Source organism: Limanda limanda, chromosome 3 (assembly GCF_963576545.1).
Source record: "Limanda limanda chromosome 3, fLimLim1.1, whole genome shotgun sequence".
Taxonomy (NCBI): domain Eukaryota; kingdom Metazoa; phylum Chordata; class Actinopteri; order Pleuronectiformes; family Pleuronectidae; genus Limanda; species Limanda limanda.
Window position 1 is genome coordinate 7,483,522 of NC_083638.1, and position 16,942 is coordinate 7,500,463.

At 40.9% G+C, this 16,942-nt stretch overlaps 2 protein-coding genes across 2 annotated transcripts in view; both read left to right on the forward strand.

Moving 5' to 3' along the window:
• The window catches only part of mapk8ip1b (mitogen-activated protein kinase 8 interacting protein 1b), a 37,180-nt gene extending 29,385 nt beyond the window's left edge, over positions 1 to 7,795 (forward strand). The window contains exons 5-12 of the mRNA XM_061067731.1: positions 1 to 711; positions 2,992 to 3,067; positions 4,512 to 4,693; positions 4,819 to 4,922; positions 5,603 to 5,719; positions 6,385 to 6,455; positions 6,736 to 6,834; positions 7,723 to 7,795. The exon at positions 1 to 711 is cut by the window's left edge and continues 417 nt beyond it. Of these exons, the coding sequence (XP_060923714.1) occupies positions 1 to 711; positions 2,992 to 3,067; positions 4,512 to 4,693; positions 4,819 to 4,922; positions 5,603 to 5,719; positions 6,385 to 6,455; positions 6,736 to 6,834; positions 7,723 to 7,795 (1,433 nt within the window). The remainder of the gene's footprint in view (positions 712 to 2,991; positions 3,068 to 4,511; positions 4,694 to 4,818; positions 4,923 to 5,602; positions 5,720 to 6,384; positions 6,456 to 6,735; positions 6,835 to 7,722) is intronic.
• Positions 7,796 to 15,675: 7,880 nt separating this feature from the next.
• LOC132998215 (N-acetyllactosaminide alpha-1,3-galactosyltransferase-like) lies at positions 15,676 to 16,629 on the forward strand. Its single transcript, XM_061067733.1, has 2 exons — positions 15,676 to 15,791; positions 15,966 to 16,629. Exons 1-2 carry the CDS (start codon positions 15,676 to 15,678, stop codon positions 16,627 to 16,629), a joined length of 780 nt encoding a protein of 259 aa, XP_060923716.1.
• Positions 16,630 to 16,942: the final 313 nt, after the last annotated feature.

The window sequence follows — 16,942 nt, forward strand, 5'->3', positions numbered from 1 at the left end:
CCGACACCGAGGGCCCGCCTCCGTACCAGCCCCTCCCAGATCGGACAAACCCCTCCATCTACGAGGAGGACGAGGTCTACGTCCCCCCGCCCTCGTATGCTTCCTGCGTAGAGTCCCTCATCACGCCGCCCAGCATGGCGCTCTCAGCTCGCTCCGCCCTCGCCCTGGACCTCAGCTTGAAGGGGGCAGGAACGGGGGCCGGGGCTGTCCTGAGAGCAGGGTCCTCGGTGGAGTATGTGGACGCCACAGATGAAAGCTACTGTGGAGAGGACGAGGATGTGGACAGGATAATAATGGACGGAAGAATGAGGACGTGTGTAGGAAAAGGCGGCGGCGGCGGTGGCAGATCTGCCCCCCCGAGGACTTCCATGAGCTCGGAGGCCAGCGGCCTTTCGTATGACTCAGTCAAATACACGCTGGTGGTGGACGAGCACGCTCAGCTGGAGCTGGTCAGTCTCCGTCAGTGTTACCAGGGTTACAGTGACGACAGTGACACGGCCACCATCTACGACAACTGCGTCTCCTCGCCCTACGAGTCGGCCATCGGCGAGGAGTACGAGGAGGACGAGGACGACGAGGACGGGCTTCAGATGGGAGGAGTCAGGAGAGAGGCCACGGCTTGTCTGTCTGAAGACTCCACCCCCGAGGCCGACCTGCACTTCTCCAAGAAGTTCCTCAATGTCTTCATGAACGGACGCTCCAGCTCCTCCAGTAAGTCATTTCCATTAGTATGTGAAGGTTAGTTCTTTGTGTTAAGGCTGTTTAACTCTAACACTAAGGGTATAGTTTAAATGAAATATTCCTAAATCAAGATTGTCACATATTATTAGAGGTGGAGGTGAGAAATGTGTTTTATCGTGTGTTGACTTCTGCTGGAATTAGATAACAATGTGACACAATGAATTATACCAAGACAACAAAAGCTTTTAGGGAGATTGATCGAATGCAGAGCAGAAGAAAACACGACACTGCATCAAACGTAATACTTAACATGCAATCTTTGTTTTCTAACCATAATTATGAAACAATTAAAGAGGCCGAGCGAGGGAAAGAGAGAGAGAGAGAGAAACGTAGTTTGTGAGCTTGAACAAGAGAATAATGTTTTTTACGAAGAGTTGGTGTGATCCGTCATTTCAGAAGATTCCTCAGGCATCCAGGTCGACATAGAGTTGATTCTATTTCATTATCAGAATACAAATCTGCAGTTCCCATGAAACGATGTGTGAAACAGCGAATCAGCAGAGCAGCCGGCTGCTCTGTGCACGTCCCTGTGAACACACAGTCACTCAGCACTGAGGCCTGTCTGGAGGAATTGGCAGCGTGGTGGAAAAGGATTAAAGTGACGCGGCTGATGATGAGTCCAGAGATTCTCAGGAGCTGGAACACGCCCTGTAAAGCTCAGACCATCGTGCACATGACTGGACACTGTGACTATAGGTCTGAGTGAGGTTTGAACTCGTAAAATGGTACAAATTTAAGGTTAAAATCATGATTAAAAGTCTACAGAGCAATAATGTACTATTGCTGAGAGATAATATTATGTTCTAAAGATGAATACTAGCTCGTTTCAGAATGGGATTTACTTGAAAGTTGCACTAATTGAGGCCGTTTCTCCCGGCTCAGCTTGTACGTCTCTGCCTTGTTAATATCTTTATCAGCAGAGTTACAGCATCGTGTTCAGAGCACAAACCCAGCTGGGATGTGATGTCCAGATTCACATTAACAAACAGGTTCCGAGCCTTTTTCTGGGCATTAAAAGAAAGTTAGACGAGCGATGTTTAGAGGAAATGGGGCAGGGACGTGGTTTTATATATTATGTGTTTTTTCTATATTGTTTCTAAGCTATATCTGCTAAAGTGAGGTTTATTCGCCACCTTTTTTGCACCGGCCCACACATTTTGGAACTCGTAAAACAAAATCCCTACTTCAAAGACGAATGGCCCAACTTTTCAAAGGCACAGCTTGCCAACTGATTTGCCTCCAACTAGATTTCTAGGTTCTCGACTATAATCGCCGACGACTACGGCAAATCAAAGATGAAGATTGGTTGAATGAATATCGAGGTGAAATTGCAGAGATCAAAAGATTTTGTAGTCTGAACATGGTATTACCCATAATGCAACTGAACCACAGTTTGAGCTAGATGGCTAAATGCGGTCATGAGGAGAGGACCGGTATCTAGTGAGTGTTCATTTCTCTCTGACTCAGACATCCACAGTCATTTTTCGAACTTTACCAGCTGTAACCATTATAACTTTGACTTGAAATTGACATACAATCCAAGACGCCCAGTTTAAGTCATGAGTTTGGATTTTTTACAGTAGTTTTTCATAGACACAAGAACTGCAAAGTTTGTTTTGTTGCCGGAGGAAAGATGAGTCAGTCACATCATCTGGAGACTTTGCATGAACTCTGCCGCTCGATGTGCTTTGAGCAACAGCTTCAATCTGTCAGTTTACAGTTCTGCAGCTTTCCCAGAATAAATAGTTTCTCTCCTGGTGGAAAAGCAAGAGGACGACGGTCCTGTGATGGAGGATTTACCTTCATTCTCCCTTTTGTCACCAATCTGAATCATGGGCTGACCCACATGACGATGTTTGTAAAGAGAGGATTCAGACACAGAGGGATTTGTCTGTGATGTATATGTGGTCATTTCCTCTAATGCTCCTCTTTTGTTGTCCACTTGGACGCCGTCCATGTTTTTACAGACTCATTAGAAACACCACAGCAGTTCATCTAAATAACTGATGTCTCCGTGGGGAAAGTAAATATAAATACACGAAGCTCAGCTGTTAGACGCCTTATTAAAGTCTGATTCATGGTTCGTAAAGAATCCATGCGAGCGCTAGAGTAAACACCATGTGCCTCGGTTGTGTTTTCTATTTGTTAAATAACTTTTATCGCAGTTTGACGCTGTCGTTAGTCTTTAGAAAATATTTGTTCTCTCTTTATATCATTTCCCTCGTGTTTTCCTTTTTCTTGGTGTTGAAGGTGCAGAGTCCTTTGGTTTATACTCGTGTGTCATAAACGGCGAGGAGAAGGACCAGAGCCACAGAGCCGTGTACAGGTGAGGAAGAGCTCCCCCATCATCATCATCATCATCATCATCATCGTCGTCCTTAAGCGCACACTAAATCAAGTAACATGACTCCAGGCCAGGCTTGCACAGTGTGAGGTAGAACAAGTTAAGCAAGTATCCTTTTTCATATAATACTTATTCAAAGAAACAAGACAAAAACACAGCTCATAGCTATTTAGAGACGACTTATTGATAAAATACCACAGATGTTTTAAATTACAAGTTTAGATAATGTCTCCAGAGTCGTAGAAGACGACTTTAATACTCAACCAACTTTAATACATGTCCTTCGACTGCAAACTGAAAGCTCTGAGTCACTTCGCTCGGCTCGTTCTGTTCTCGCATGTGCATGTTGCTTTGAGTTTATCTCAAAATGATTTCACACATAAGCACAGAGATATTAGCTTTGATATAAAGACAGTTATGGAGAAATTTCATTGACTTTCCCCAGATATTTTCGCAAAGTGAGCAAAACCTTCCCCATAACTGACAAGAACGATATCAAAAAGATGCCTTTCTCATTAGGTTGCTCATCTCCAATCTGTTATTTTGTGTTTTTAAAATGGTTTCGGAGCAGGAAACACAAACTTGCAATTTGTTTCCACGGTAACAGTCCGACTCCAGCTGTCAGCACAGACTTACAGATGCTGCCGATACCCTCGGGCTGTCACATGCACAGTGGAGGAGGGAGGAACCTCCGCTGGGCAGTCATGGGAACAGCAGCATCTCTGTGCATGAACAGATCATGTGATGATGCTGGATATTATCAATGCATGGCTGAAAGCAGGGGTGGGGGGGGGAGGTGGTTACAGTTGGCCTTTGATAACATGGGTTTCAATCTTTGCATCATAGACTGGACATACAAAAATGAAACCAAAATATCCTGGATCTTTCACATTTGATCAGGGTGCAGAGTCGTGATATTTATTAAAACACAATTCTTTCACATGGAGGCGGCAGTAGTGTTCATTACCTTTATGTTCACCACCAGGGGGCGATCAAGAGGAATTGTCTTCACTTATGTGGGCCGTCATGTCCATCTTCATACAGTTTAAGGCGTCTGTCTCTTACTGCAGCAGCGAGCTATTCTCTTGGTTAAGTGATAGTTTCAGGTCATATTAAGTCTTTTGACTCTTTCCCATTGAATCCATTAGTTTGTTCGTTGCTCAGTCAAATACAGACTCAGACACAAATGAAGAGAAAAGAGAATTATTATTATCATAGTGCCTGAAGATTCTTGTGTATGGTTTTGTTTCCCTTTAAAACTTGGTTGCTGTTGAAATCAAACGTGAATCAAAGCTAATTACAATTTTGTGTAATTTTTTAGCTGATTATTACTTTGAAAATATACCAGACGTCCCGGCGGACAGAACCTAAGAGACGTTATTTTGTCTCTACAGTTCGGCTGCATAACTGAATTTGTCCTCCACAGATTTGTCCCTCGCCATGACGACGAGTTGGAGCTGGAGGTGGACGACCCGCTGCTGGTGGAGGTCCAGGCCGAGGATTACTGGTACGAGGGCTACAACATGCGAACTGGTGCCCGTGGGATCTTCCCGGCTTACTACGCTATAGAAGTGACCAAGGACACCGAGAGCTACAAAGGAACCGAAGGTAACGACACCGAAAGAGTTTGGATAATTTACAGTTGAACTATAAACAACTAGGCAACAAATATTGTTATGTTGTGTTTTCATGGGCTCTGACTTATCTATCATTGTAATGTCCTTCCTGTGCAGTGAAGAGCAGTGAGTGGATGGACAGATACCGGCTGAAGTTCCTGGGCTCGGTCCAAGTCCCGTACCACAAAGGAAACGATGTTCTGTGCGCTGCTATGCAGAAGGTACCAGACTAATAAATGTGTTTTTTGCATAATTAAGCCATTAAATCATTTTACAACTATAGCAGAGTCCCCTCATGCAGTCGTTGTACCTTGAAATGAGAACTTGGGAGGATGGTGCCTTTTTCTCTGTGTCCTGAATGTGTGTTCTTGCTCTCTGTTCCTTTTAAAGTGGACAGGATTTCAAACTGAATGAAACCAGTAGATTAAACTGTTGTAAAAAGGCCGGACGGGTTGAAAAGCAATGCAGAATTGATGTAGATCTGTTAAAGAGTCATTAAAAAGTGGGACCATGTAGTAATATAATAAACAAAAAAGTGCATTACCACTTGGCCTGCAGAGGTCGCTGTTTTCCAGGAAAGGTTAAATGGGGAGAAATGCCACCTCAGTGTTTGTCCCTGAAAACTCAGGTAAAAGACATGTGACATAACGTGAAAGATATTAAATAAGGCAGAGGATCTCCTGATGGTAATGTTTCCCTTTTGACTCTTCTAAAAAATGTCTATCTAATTGGGTGACTGTCCAGAAAAAACGTGCATTTAAATAAAAGATACAGTCCGATGCATACATCCACATATCTTCATTATATCATATTACTCTGTGATATGTAAATGAAAAATGCTCATTAACATTGTTTTGATCTGTCAATGTTTGAGCGTTAATCTTCTCAATGTGTTTTCCAGATTGCCACCAACAGAAGGATGACAGTGAAGTACAACCCACCGTCCTCCTGCATCCTGGAGATCAGCGTGAAAGGCGTCAAACTCGCAGTTCAAGAGGATTATTACGCTTGTGACCGAGTAAGACGCTTTTTTAATGTGTCGTTTCTTTAGGGTTTAAGTCAAAGTTCATTGAAAACTATTGGGTCATATCGCCTCCATGTGGCTGATAATGGACAGTGCGGAAAAAATGATGTTTACTTTTGAATTTCCAAATCGAGTACTTTTAAACATTTCAGAATCACTGAATTAGTTTTCTTCACTTCATTGATTTAACAGTGATTCTCTAAACTATTTTTTTTTAAATATGATTTCTTAGCCTGTTTTTAAAAGTTATAAATATGAATACAACGTTTTCCTTAGTGAGCTGCTTTTCCTGATGTATTGCTCTTAATCACACTATACAAAAATATATTATAGGTTTACTGTAGTAGTTTCCACTAGTTTTCTCTACCACAAACTTGACCAGCATTAAAAATCTGCATATAACATATTGCATTAATAAATATATATTAGAGTAATTACTGACAGGAGCCACTTTACATATTAAGAACCCTGCTGCCAGTAAACTCATCCATCAATCAATGGAATCAATCACGTTCTATTTCTAAAGCCCACATTCACCAATCAGAATTTCTCTCATTGGGCTTTAAAGGGAGCCTGCAAATGATCCATTGATATTTCAAAATCATTGTTCACGTTAATTATCTCAACATTTATTTTGTTTTCTATGTTTTTTTTCCCAGAGTAATGAGTGCAGCCACTTCTTCCAGTTGAAGAACGTCTCCTTCTGCGGCTTTCACCCCAAAAACAGCAAGTAAGTAGAGCGCCTGAAGCAAAGTGTTCGGTCAGGGGGTTAGAACAAGGCAAAACCCAAACCCAGAAAATATAGACTGGACTGAAAATGTTATGTTCTCAGCCTTTCACCACAAGGTAGCCCTAAAAAGCAACCAATCTACCTGTCGTCAAACACAGACCTCAGCTGATCAAAGTGCACGTTAACATTCCCAGGACGTGATGAGATGACGATGCTGAATGTGTTGATTCTACTTCTGTGTAGCTCCTTCATGGTTTTTCTTGATCCCCCCCCCCCGCAGGTATTTCGGTTTCATCACAAAACATCCAGCAGACCAGAGATTCGCCTGCCACGTGTTTGTGTCTGAGAACTCCACTAAGCCCCTGGCGGAGTCAGTAGGGTGAGTCGCTTTTTGAATATCCAGTCTGGGAGGTTTATGCCCTGCAGGCGGACAAGAACATTACCTGGAAGATTATCCGGTAAAGATTATTACATCTTGCTGCAGGTAAATAATTATTATAAAGATTATAACCTGATCCATCTGCATGCTGCCAGATTCAAAATATGCATTACATTTACAATTCAAATTCAGAGGTCATAACACAGGTGTCGGCCTGTGTTGGTAACAGCAGTTGAGGCAAAGCACAACAAACCGTAAAACATGAACCACTGGGCCCTGGGCTGCATTACTTCCTCCTCCATAAACAAAATGCATAAACAACATGTAAATCATGTTCTCTTTCATGAACTGTATTTATGCATTTCATAGAATAGAAAGTGAATAGATAAATAAAATAAGTTATAAGCATCACTATTGATAGTTAATAACAAACAATAAAAGACAACACAATCCAGTTGTGGCAACAAGACGAGGATGAGTAATATATATTTTAATTAAGATTATTATTATTTAATGTTATTATTATTATTATTATTATTATTATTATTATTATTATTTAATCTTATAATGATTATGATTATTGTGTTTTTGATCATTTAAGATAATCTTTTTAATGATGAGAGTATTGTTATTATAAATCTGGTCATATTAATAATATAATTTAATATTGAACGTTTTTTCCTTATGCTCTCCACCAAATTATAATTGTATATCCTTATATATTAAATAATTATTATGATTGATATATATTTATATTTGTTCACTGGCCTCTATTGACTGTCCTTGTCCTTATTTTATTTCAATGTCTCTTCTCTCACTAAATGAAAAAGGAAGAAGACACCAGACATTTGGATGACTATCTCCTGTTTCCTGTTTTCTGTTTTGCAGGAAAGCCTTCCAGTTGTATTATAAAGAATTTGTGGAGTTATCGTGCCCGACAGAGGACATCTACTTGGAATAGCACTGCCCTGCCTTCAGCCACAGCTCTGTACATTACACTGTATCATACCTTAACGTTGCATGAGGGACAGAAATATTCTAATTTAAGATAAATAAAAAATTAACCCATATGACCAACAAGCAGGAGAATGAAGGATTGAGTATTGGAGCAGCGACGAAACCCTGAGGAAAAACAAAATATGCAAGATGGAGTCGGGGATGAGACGAGCACGAGAAGCACAAACACTCGGCAGCGCCTGGAGCCCGGAGCATTGTCCGGGCAGGTGCGGCGCCGGAAAGCCCGGGGGAGAGAACAGCAGCACGGACGTGTACATTTACTGAGCGGCATCCTCTCACTGACCATGTGCTCTGTGCTGTAGGAACACTTTATCCTTTTAAGGACACCTGATATAAAGAGGTGATCTACGTTGTTCTGAATCCACCTGATCCACGATGTTTAAAAAACAAAAGAAAACTGCTGTAGGTGATGTTCTTTGCATTTTTTGGCTCCTCTCAGATCTTTGTTTGGAGTGAAGGCCAAACCAAAATGAGACGATTTCTGTTACTTGTGTCCCCAGCTTGTCCCGTTACCACTGTCCCCTGAGCTGCAGGTGGACACTTGGGTTTCGTACACGTGGACCCTCAGCTCCCCCTTGGCTGAAAGTATTGTGTTGTTGTCGTCCTATGACACAAACAATTCATCACTGCACCACAAGGAATCCTGAATTTTTTAGTTAGTTCGCCTCTACGAATATCCTCCTGTCTGCAATAATTAGTCACTCAAAAATTTCCACTCTGTCTTTAAAAAAGAATTTTGAAACTTTCTTATCTTTTATTGAACTAAGACCTTATTGATAACGACCCAATCGCTAAGAAGAGTTGGCAAGTGTGAAAGTTGCTCCGGTGACAGAGAAAATTAATCTGCTGTCGAAATCCTTAAAAGTAAAAAGCAGATAAGTTTCTACACTGAATCCTAACGCTCTCCTGAAATGCACCGAGCATCACCTGTGCTTTCGAAACGCACTGCTTCTCTACCGTGTGTTTTAATACGGTATGAAACCAGTGATGAAGATGTTTAACCACAAAAAGGAGCCCAACCGATATTAGGGGTTAAAAATTTCAGACACCGATATATCAAGACATATATTTGGATTAAAAAAAGGTTGTTTTCATTAAACCTGTATGCCAAAGACATTTAATCGAGGCTTAATGTTCGTTTAAATTTCATCTTGTCTTCTCAGCATTATCAATTTTGTAAAATATAAGTTTTCTTTGAAGCAAACATAAACACAGATTTGGATATATCGGTGAAATGCTCACATGGGCCAATTTCTTCCAGCCAATGAATCTGACTCTAATACTGAAAACAGGAAAAACATATTGGTTTAACCTCTGTGTGCTGTGCTGGAAACTCCCCCCCCCCCCCCCCCCAGTAGTGCCTCTTTCTCATCGCATCATTTCCACCTCGCTCAGCGACCGGTCTCACGACATTCTGAGGGATTTGCATCGAGTGTGTGTTCGAAGTTCAACGAGTTTGAATGCAGACTGAAGTGCAGGAGCATGTGTTGATGTACGTTGCACTTTTTTTCTCCACTGTCTGAACTGTACCTGTGCTGGGGTTTGTTTGTTTTTTCTTCTTCTTGCCAATATCTGCATTAGACCAAGCAGGATCCAATGAAACTGAGCTCATACAAAGCCTTATGTCTGAGAGTAATCCTTTGAAGAGATCCAGGCTAAGCTGAGATAGATCTGAACAATATGTAGAGAGAGATCCATGATACTCGTAGGAATGTGAAAAACACGTGTGTGGGAAATGATGCATGTTCGAATATATTATATAAGACACTTGCACATTAGCTGCAGGCGAAGAATCGTCAAACCAACCTTGATAATTAAACTGAGCTTGAGATTTAAAAATGTTAAAGTCCCATTTAATGCAAAAAAATCCTGTAAGAATAGACAAAACCTAAACTAGCCATTATAAATATATATATTATATATTTATATATTATAGCCAATATAACTAAAAGCCATAAAGATGTCTTGACTTGCAGTTCGCTTGATAGAGACTTGACTTGAGTAGAATGGAAACAGTTTAAAGTTTCATTGATTTAACTAGGCCCAACTAAACATGCTGTTCCATCATGATCCATTAATTCATCACTAAAAAGCTAAATAAACATATAAATATATATATATGACTCTATTTAAGATAAAAGTTCCTGCCCAGGATCCATCCTCCCACCAAATTTTGTGGAAATCTATTTTGTTGTTTTTTCTGGAAAATCCCTAAAAGAAGTTTGTTAGTGAAACAACTTTCTGGACGATTTGTTTTTTCTATAGACTGTAAATTGAGATAGAACCCCCCTCCTCCCTCTATCCAGAACATGAACCCGTCCCGGCACAGGTCCAGATGCTCTGCAGAGAAAAACAAACTGAAAACGTGCTTCCTGTGTCTTTTATTCTTTGTCCTTTTCCAAAAACAAAAAAAGTGAATTATTTCTTATCACTGGCATCGCATCAACATATCAACACTGACTTTTATATGGAGTTCCCTTCTCATGAGCCAATCAGGTGGACAGTAGGGAAAAGGTACTGTAGGGGGGAGGGGGGGTGGCGGCTATACAAAGGGTGTACAGACATGCCATATATAAATAAATACTTTAATATCTGTAATTATAAACATGACATTGTATTGATTCAACATGTAGTACGTAAAATTTATCTTTATTTTTGATTTTTCTTTTTTTTTTAGGTGTGAATTCTTTATTTAAAAATGTTAATGCTGATCTCACGGTGTCCTGTCATTATTTTGTCTTTGTCAAAGTGTGAAACCACACACACACACACACATGAAGCCTATCATTAGAGCTGGTACAGGTTCATCACTACAGATCCAGGGCCGAGGCTGAAGAAAAGGCACTGAAAAAACCTTCTGAACAGGAATCCTTGATCTCTGTAGACACAGACTTTCTAAAAAAATATTTGATCAACAGCTCAAAATGGCAGTTTTGGATATTTAGGCTTCATTTCTGGAGGGATTCCAGATCCAGTGAGTTTAAATGTGATTTCAAGTAGATAGTGTATCATTCCTTGGGTCACAGCCTGGAGGCAGGGCTGTTCCGTGGTGAAGATCCTGATTCCCTCCCCTCAGTGAGAGGAACCACACCCTCTCTGCAGGTAGTAGACACACTTGCTGAATTATTGGCAGTGGTCGGGGAAACAGTGATAACGTCCTGGACTCTTACACGGCGGCTTTTGCCATTTGGAACGTGACACCAGAGGAAAATCCAAACTCAGCTTGCTGACCAGCGTTGCTTGTTCATCTTCACCAAATCCACGCCAGTGAAAACAACCTGCACACAGGAAGGTAAACATGTCTCAGAGTTTGCTAATGGAACTCGACAACCTGAAACCCTGACTTGTCAGAAACTCAGTTTTATACAAATATTTCTTTGTCTTCAACTTTTTATCATGACATACGGGATGCGTTAACTTCTTCTTCTAAATCCTCTTCAGTTCTTCTTTTAGAGTCAGTGGCTACAAGTCAGATTTATCATTACGTTTGAAACTTCTTCACATTAGTTAAGTAGTTTTAGTTTTTTTGCAAATATAATAAAAGATCATTCAACTTGTACAAGCCGCTGTTACTTTTGTTTTTATGAAAAACATGCATTTCATTTGTTCTAAAAATCTGAAATATTTGCACAACACAGTGGGGTAAAATTTTTGAAAAATGCTCGATAAATAAAATGTATTAATCATTATTATTATTCCTACAGGAATCCAGTGCTCTGAGTAAGATGCCGTTTGTTGGTTGACTTGAAAATGTTTTCATTTGTTAATAGTTAAAATGCTGTTATTCCCTCAAAGGTAAAGTTTTACCACCATCACCAGAAGCCAAAATTGTGGTTGAGCTTGTTTGCTGGAACGTTTCCAAGCGATGAGGTAACTCTTTGCTCAGATGTTGATCTCTTGAAGCCACTCATTAAAAGCTCAGTCAATCCAAACCATCCACATTCCTTCAGCGACGACGTTAACTTGTTTATTTGCATATAAAAGCATCTAAACTCTATTGTATTTTTTTGAATTGCTTAATGAGATAAAGACATGATGACACGGAGTGCACATACGATAAGAGTTAAAAGTACAAAGCATTTCAGTTAAATTAGAACTAAATCAAAGAACTGCTCACACAACTAAACATAATTTTTTACCACTATTAGTTAATCTCTTTCCTAACAGTCATGTCATGTCTCTTTGTGACCAGCAAAGCAAGTACAAGAACAAAAGAACAATCCTGACATTCATTGTTATTCAAGAAATATAGAAAGAAAACAAAGCCGTCAATAACCAACGTGATTTATTTGTTTTTAAAAGTTTCTTTCTCAGTGTTTACTCGTTTGTTTGGTTTCTCTAAAATATTGAAAGGTCTTGATCTTACTTCCTGCCTCGAGAGAATGTTAGTTGGGATTTGGTGCAATAGAAGTTAAATTGAATTGAACTGAAATTTAATTGGTTCCTGCCAGACTCAGGCCCCACCCATCCACCGAGTTCGGAGGTAATTAGTTTGTTCCTTATTTTGCATAATCCTGCACAACGTACACACTTTACAGTATTCACCTTTTAATGTCGTCACTGGGCTTCATGTTCATGCTAAATGTCTGCTCAACACACATTTCCCTTGTAAGGCTGTAAAGATATGAAGTGAAATATTTTGTAACTATATATTATAAGAAATTCAACTTGTTAATTTCCTGCTTTTCTATCGTTGCAGGCGGCACCGTGATACTGTGAGGAAATGGGGGCTCGGCCTCTGTTTTGTGATGGTGGTGCTCAGCTTACACTTTTTATACAACAGGTGAAAAAACTTCACGCTCTTCCTGAACAGCTGCAGAACTTTCTGTGTGAGATGATGTCATTTCATTGCCAGAATCACCTCAATTTACTTCACTGTCATGACGACTTCTTTTGAAAGGTTCTTTAGATTTGTTTCCAATGAAGAAAACCCGCCGGTGCCCAGAGAGAAAGAAAAGAGGAGGAACAAAGAGGCCGACCTTAACTTTGGGTAAGAGATCTGACACTTGCACTGTAAACAATTGTATATTAACAGTTAACTGCAGGCAGCAGGGTTGCCTGCAGTTTACTGTTATTGTACAGTACTCATACTGTTATCAACTTTACAGTGTGTTACCATAGAAAACAAAATCAACTGAACAGTGCATTGCTGTATTTTCTTAAATTCACATTAAACTGCCGGCAGCAGGGTTGACAGGGATTTGACGTTTTCTTACTGTAACCATAATATACAGTTTAGTGCTGTCCACATACTAAAACACACTATAGTGCTGTGTTATTTTATATCTACAGTTTACAATTAGCATCAGTCTGTACATTACTATTATTTAAAATGTGTCACATAAAGAGATAGCATTAATTGCTTATTCCCTATAACCCTATTACTCGTGCAGGGTGTAAAGAATACAAGTTAAATAAAGTGCAGCAACCAAAACATTCTATAAAAAAGAGGAGACTTAGATAAAACATGAGCACTTGATTTACCCAACATTTATTCATAGAAGGCGACTCCAATTGAAATACTTGCTGTTTTTGTTGATAGAAAACAGTTTCAAAATGTCAGCTATGCACAACAGAACATGACAGTTAAGGCCAATTTATGCCTCTCCGTTATTTCTATTACGGACAGATAAGACCGCCCTATCCGTCGTGAAACGTCCTCTCCGAGCGCCTCCGACAGCTTTTCGTACACGTCTGATTTTTCTAACTATCCGTCTTCATTTTGGAGACCCGACGGACCGCTCTTGGCTGTGATTGGTCCGCGAACGACATCATTTCCGTATGACGTCATTTCCGTATTTCCGGACCTCAAACTTTCTGTTTACTTGTAGCAACAAACACGAACACAACTATGATTCTACGATTAATGTGACGTGTGTGTTAAGCCAGCGGAGTTGTCCGGCTGACGGTGGCTCGTTAGAGCACTGAGGGCATGTGTGCAGGGTCACATACGGTTATAACGAGCTTTCAAAACGGCGCTAGCAGGCTAGGCTAGCGGGCTAGGCTAGCCACCATGCTAACTGCGGTGGTAACAGTGCAAGAACCCGCCGTCACGACTTTAATTCCACTTCTATCATGACACTGTTTCTATAATACCGTCAGGTTAGAAGCAAACACTGGGTAGTAGTTAGTGCCGGGAGTCCCTGCTGACTGTGTGTGGAAGCTGGGGGGAGCTAGGTCCGGGTAGCTTCTAGCTACATGTAGCCTCAAGCAGATTCAAGCTGTGGAATCAGCAACACAGTTCGGAAACAAGACCGGGGAACCGCTGCGCTAAGAAACGATTACATCAGCATCTTGACACGCTGGGTGTCACTTTATTTAGATCTGTTAGTTGCCATGGTTCAGTGTGTGGGACGCAAGCTAACATGTCAACAGAGACACGTGGACTTCTTCTTCCCAAATGGGGTAGGCTTCTCTGAGCTCGTCTTCCGTTGCGCCACCTATGGGTTTGGCGGGGAATTGTTTTTAGACGGATAGTCGTCGGAGAAGTAAAAATCAAAAAGACACTTTGTCTCCCGCTGAGACCTCTCCGAGAAACGGATACGTAGAAGTATATAAGAGCCTTTATCAGTATGTTCATTAAATGTGATAAAACCAATAAACCTTGTAAAACACTTGGAGAAATGATGCATCCTGACAATGCCAGTATTAGGACAAAAACATTAATCGCACAAACATAATCTATAACAGGTGATAATTAAATACTATATGAAAGATTACTTAAAAAAAAAAAGTTAAATAAGAGTGCCTCCATCAGACAAGTCTCTTTAAAACTGTTAATTTAACAACAAAATGGCAGGAGTCGTGTCCTCTAAACACTGTCATTAGAACAGTATTGTGTGTGAAGCACAGACGGAGGGAGCTCTGCAACTTGATTGCATGGAAGATCCACAAGTTACATTCATGAAGTAAACACATCCAATAACTGATCCAAATTTCTAACAGAGTGAAATAAAGTGAAGGATATTGGGTCAGCTCAGATACTCCATAATATACACAGTCACCTTCAAAAGCTTAAGTGATCAAATCCTACAATGGCATACTTGCCCTGGGACAAGTGAGTATGTTCCCTGTTGTTGACATAAAAAGGACGCATACCCACATATTGAAATATTTCATATTAAGTGGACAGGAGAACAAGAATATGATTACATGAACGCAGTTGCATCGACGGACTCGTTTTGGTTTATGGTTCCACAAGGGTTGCGGGTGTTAATCCCCCGCCAGAACACTGGGCGGAGTAACGTGTTTTGTCGAAGACGACCTTAGAGACGTCTTTTTTGTGTGTGGCAGTCGTCGTTGACTGTTTATTTACATCACCACTGCTGCTCCTCATAGACTTTTTCTGGCTGACAAATCCGCCAGTCAGTGATGGGTTATACAAGTGGTCATACTTTCGGATCTTCTATTTGGTCTATATTTGTTCTTCTAAATCTTCAGTGATTTCTCCCTATGTTATGGGGCATGAAACCGGAAACTAGACTCCGGACGGGATGTAGTAAGCAGACCAATCACAGCCTTGCGGGCTGCGTGAGGCTTGCGTAGCTTTGTCGTATAGCTGGAAAAATTGGCGACTATAAATCGGCCTTAACACGTCAGGTTCACATGTACATACAGTCAGAGTTGCAGAACATGATTAATTCAGATTGTTATCGAGCGTTAAACACACAAATCCCGCTGCCAAACATGTAGTGCAGGTTTGCTCAAGGAACAGCAGAATGACATCTCCGAGCATTGTTTGTCGTTTTTGTATTTCCTGAGAAGCAGAGTACAGAACAGATTTTCATCTTGTCTATTTCCAGGGCCAGACAGACGGTTAAAACAATGACATCCTGGAATGGCCCGATCATGTGGAACGGGATATTTGACGGGAAGGCTTATGATGAGCTGCATATTCAACTCCAGTCATCCGTGGCTCTCACTGTGTTTGCTGTGGGCAGGTTTGTTTACCCTGTGAATATTGTGACTGCTGAGATGCCGACATTTTCATTCGTCGTACTTTTTCCAAATGTGGGTGACGATTTAGAAACGCTACCTGACTCCAACTGAACAAAGTGCAAATGATCAGTTGGACTATGGCACAGTCAATTTGTGTTTTGTTGTCTCTATCTCAGGTACCTGGATGCCTACTGCAAGGATTTCCTGACCTCAGCAGAACAACACTTTATGTCGGGGTTACCAGTGACGTACTACGTGTTTACAGATTCACCTGAGAAGGTACCGCAAATCAAGCTCGGCCCTAAGCGACACCTCAAGGTTATCAAGGTGAAAATGTACACCAGACGGCAGGACATCTCTATGATGCGCATGAGTATGATATCGGATCTCATAGAATCAGAGATTGCTTGCAGCTTCAGATACATCTTCTGCTTCGATGTGGATCAAGTGTTTGAAGCGAGGTTCGGCTCAGAGGCTCTGGGGGATTCTGTGGCTTTGATTCACGGGCATTATTACAAACTTCCAAAGGACCAGTGGAGCTATGACAAAAACAAGAAATCCACAGCTTTCATGGAAACTGGAGATTTCTACTACCATGCTGCCATCTTTGGAGGATTGTGTGCAAACGTGAAGAATCTGACAGACGCCTGCTACCTGAGCATCATGGAGGACAAAATAAATGACGTGGAAGCTGTGTGGCAAGATGAGAGTCACCTCAACAAGTACTTCTGGCTGAACAAACCAAGCAAGCTGCTCCCCCCCGAGTATTGCTGGGACTATAGTCATGGTGACAGGAGCGACATAAACATCATACGCCTGAGATGGGCACCAAAACATTAAGATACACTTCGCACTAATGTCTGAATAACTTTGAAAAGATGGAGCCAATTCTTTTCAGAGGTCACGCTGACTTTCACCAATAAATTCTAATGGGGTCATCAAAGCTGAGATAGATCAGAACAATATGTAGAGATATAAGATCCATGATACTCGTAGGAACGTTGAAAACACGAGTGGGAAATGATGCATGTTCGAATGTATACTATTTAAGACACTTGCACTTTAGCTGCAGGCGAAGAATCGTCAAACCAACATTGATAATTAAACTGAGCTTGAGATTTTTAAAGTCCCATAAAATGCAAAAAATCCTGTT

Excerpts from the sequence above, each read along its gene's own strand:
- LOC132998215 (XM_061067733.1), top strand. The coding sequence starts at position 15,676 with ATGACATCCTGGAATGGCCCGATCATGTGGAACGGGATATTTGACGGG. Across the intron at positions 15,792-15,965 it reads ACTGTGTTTGCTGTGGGCAG|GTACCTGGATGCCTACTGCA; the intron begins GTTTGTTTACCC and ends TCTCTATCTCAG.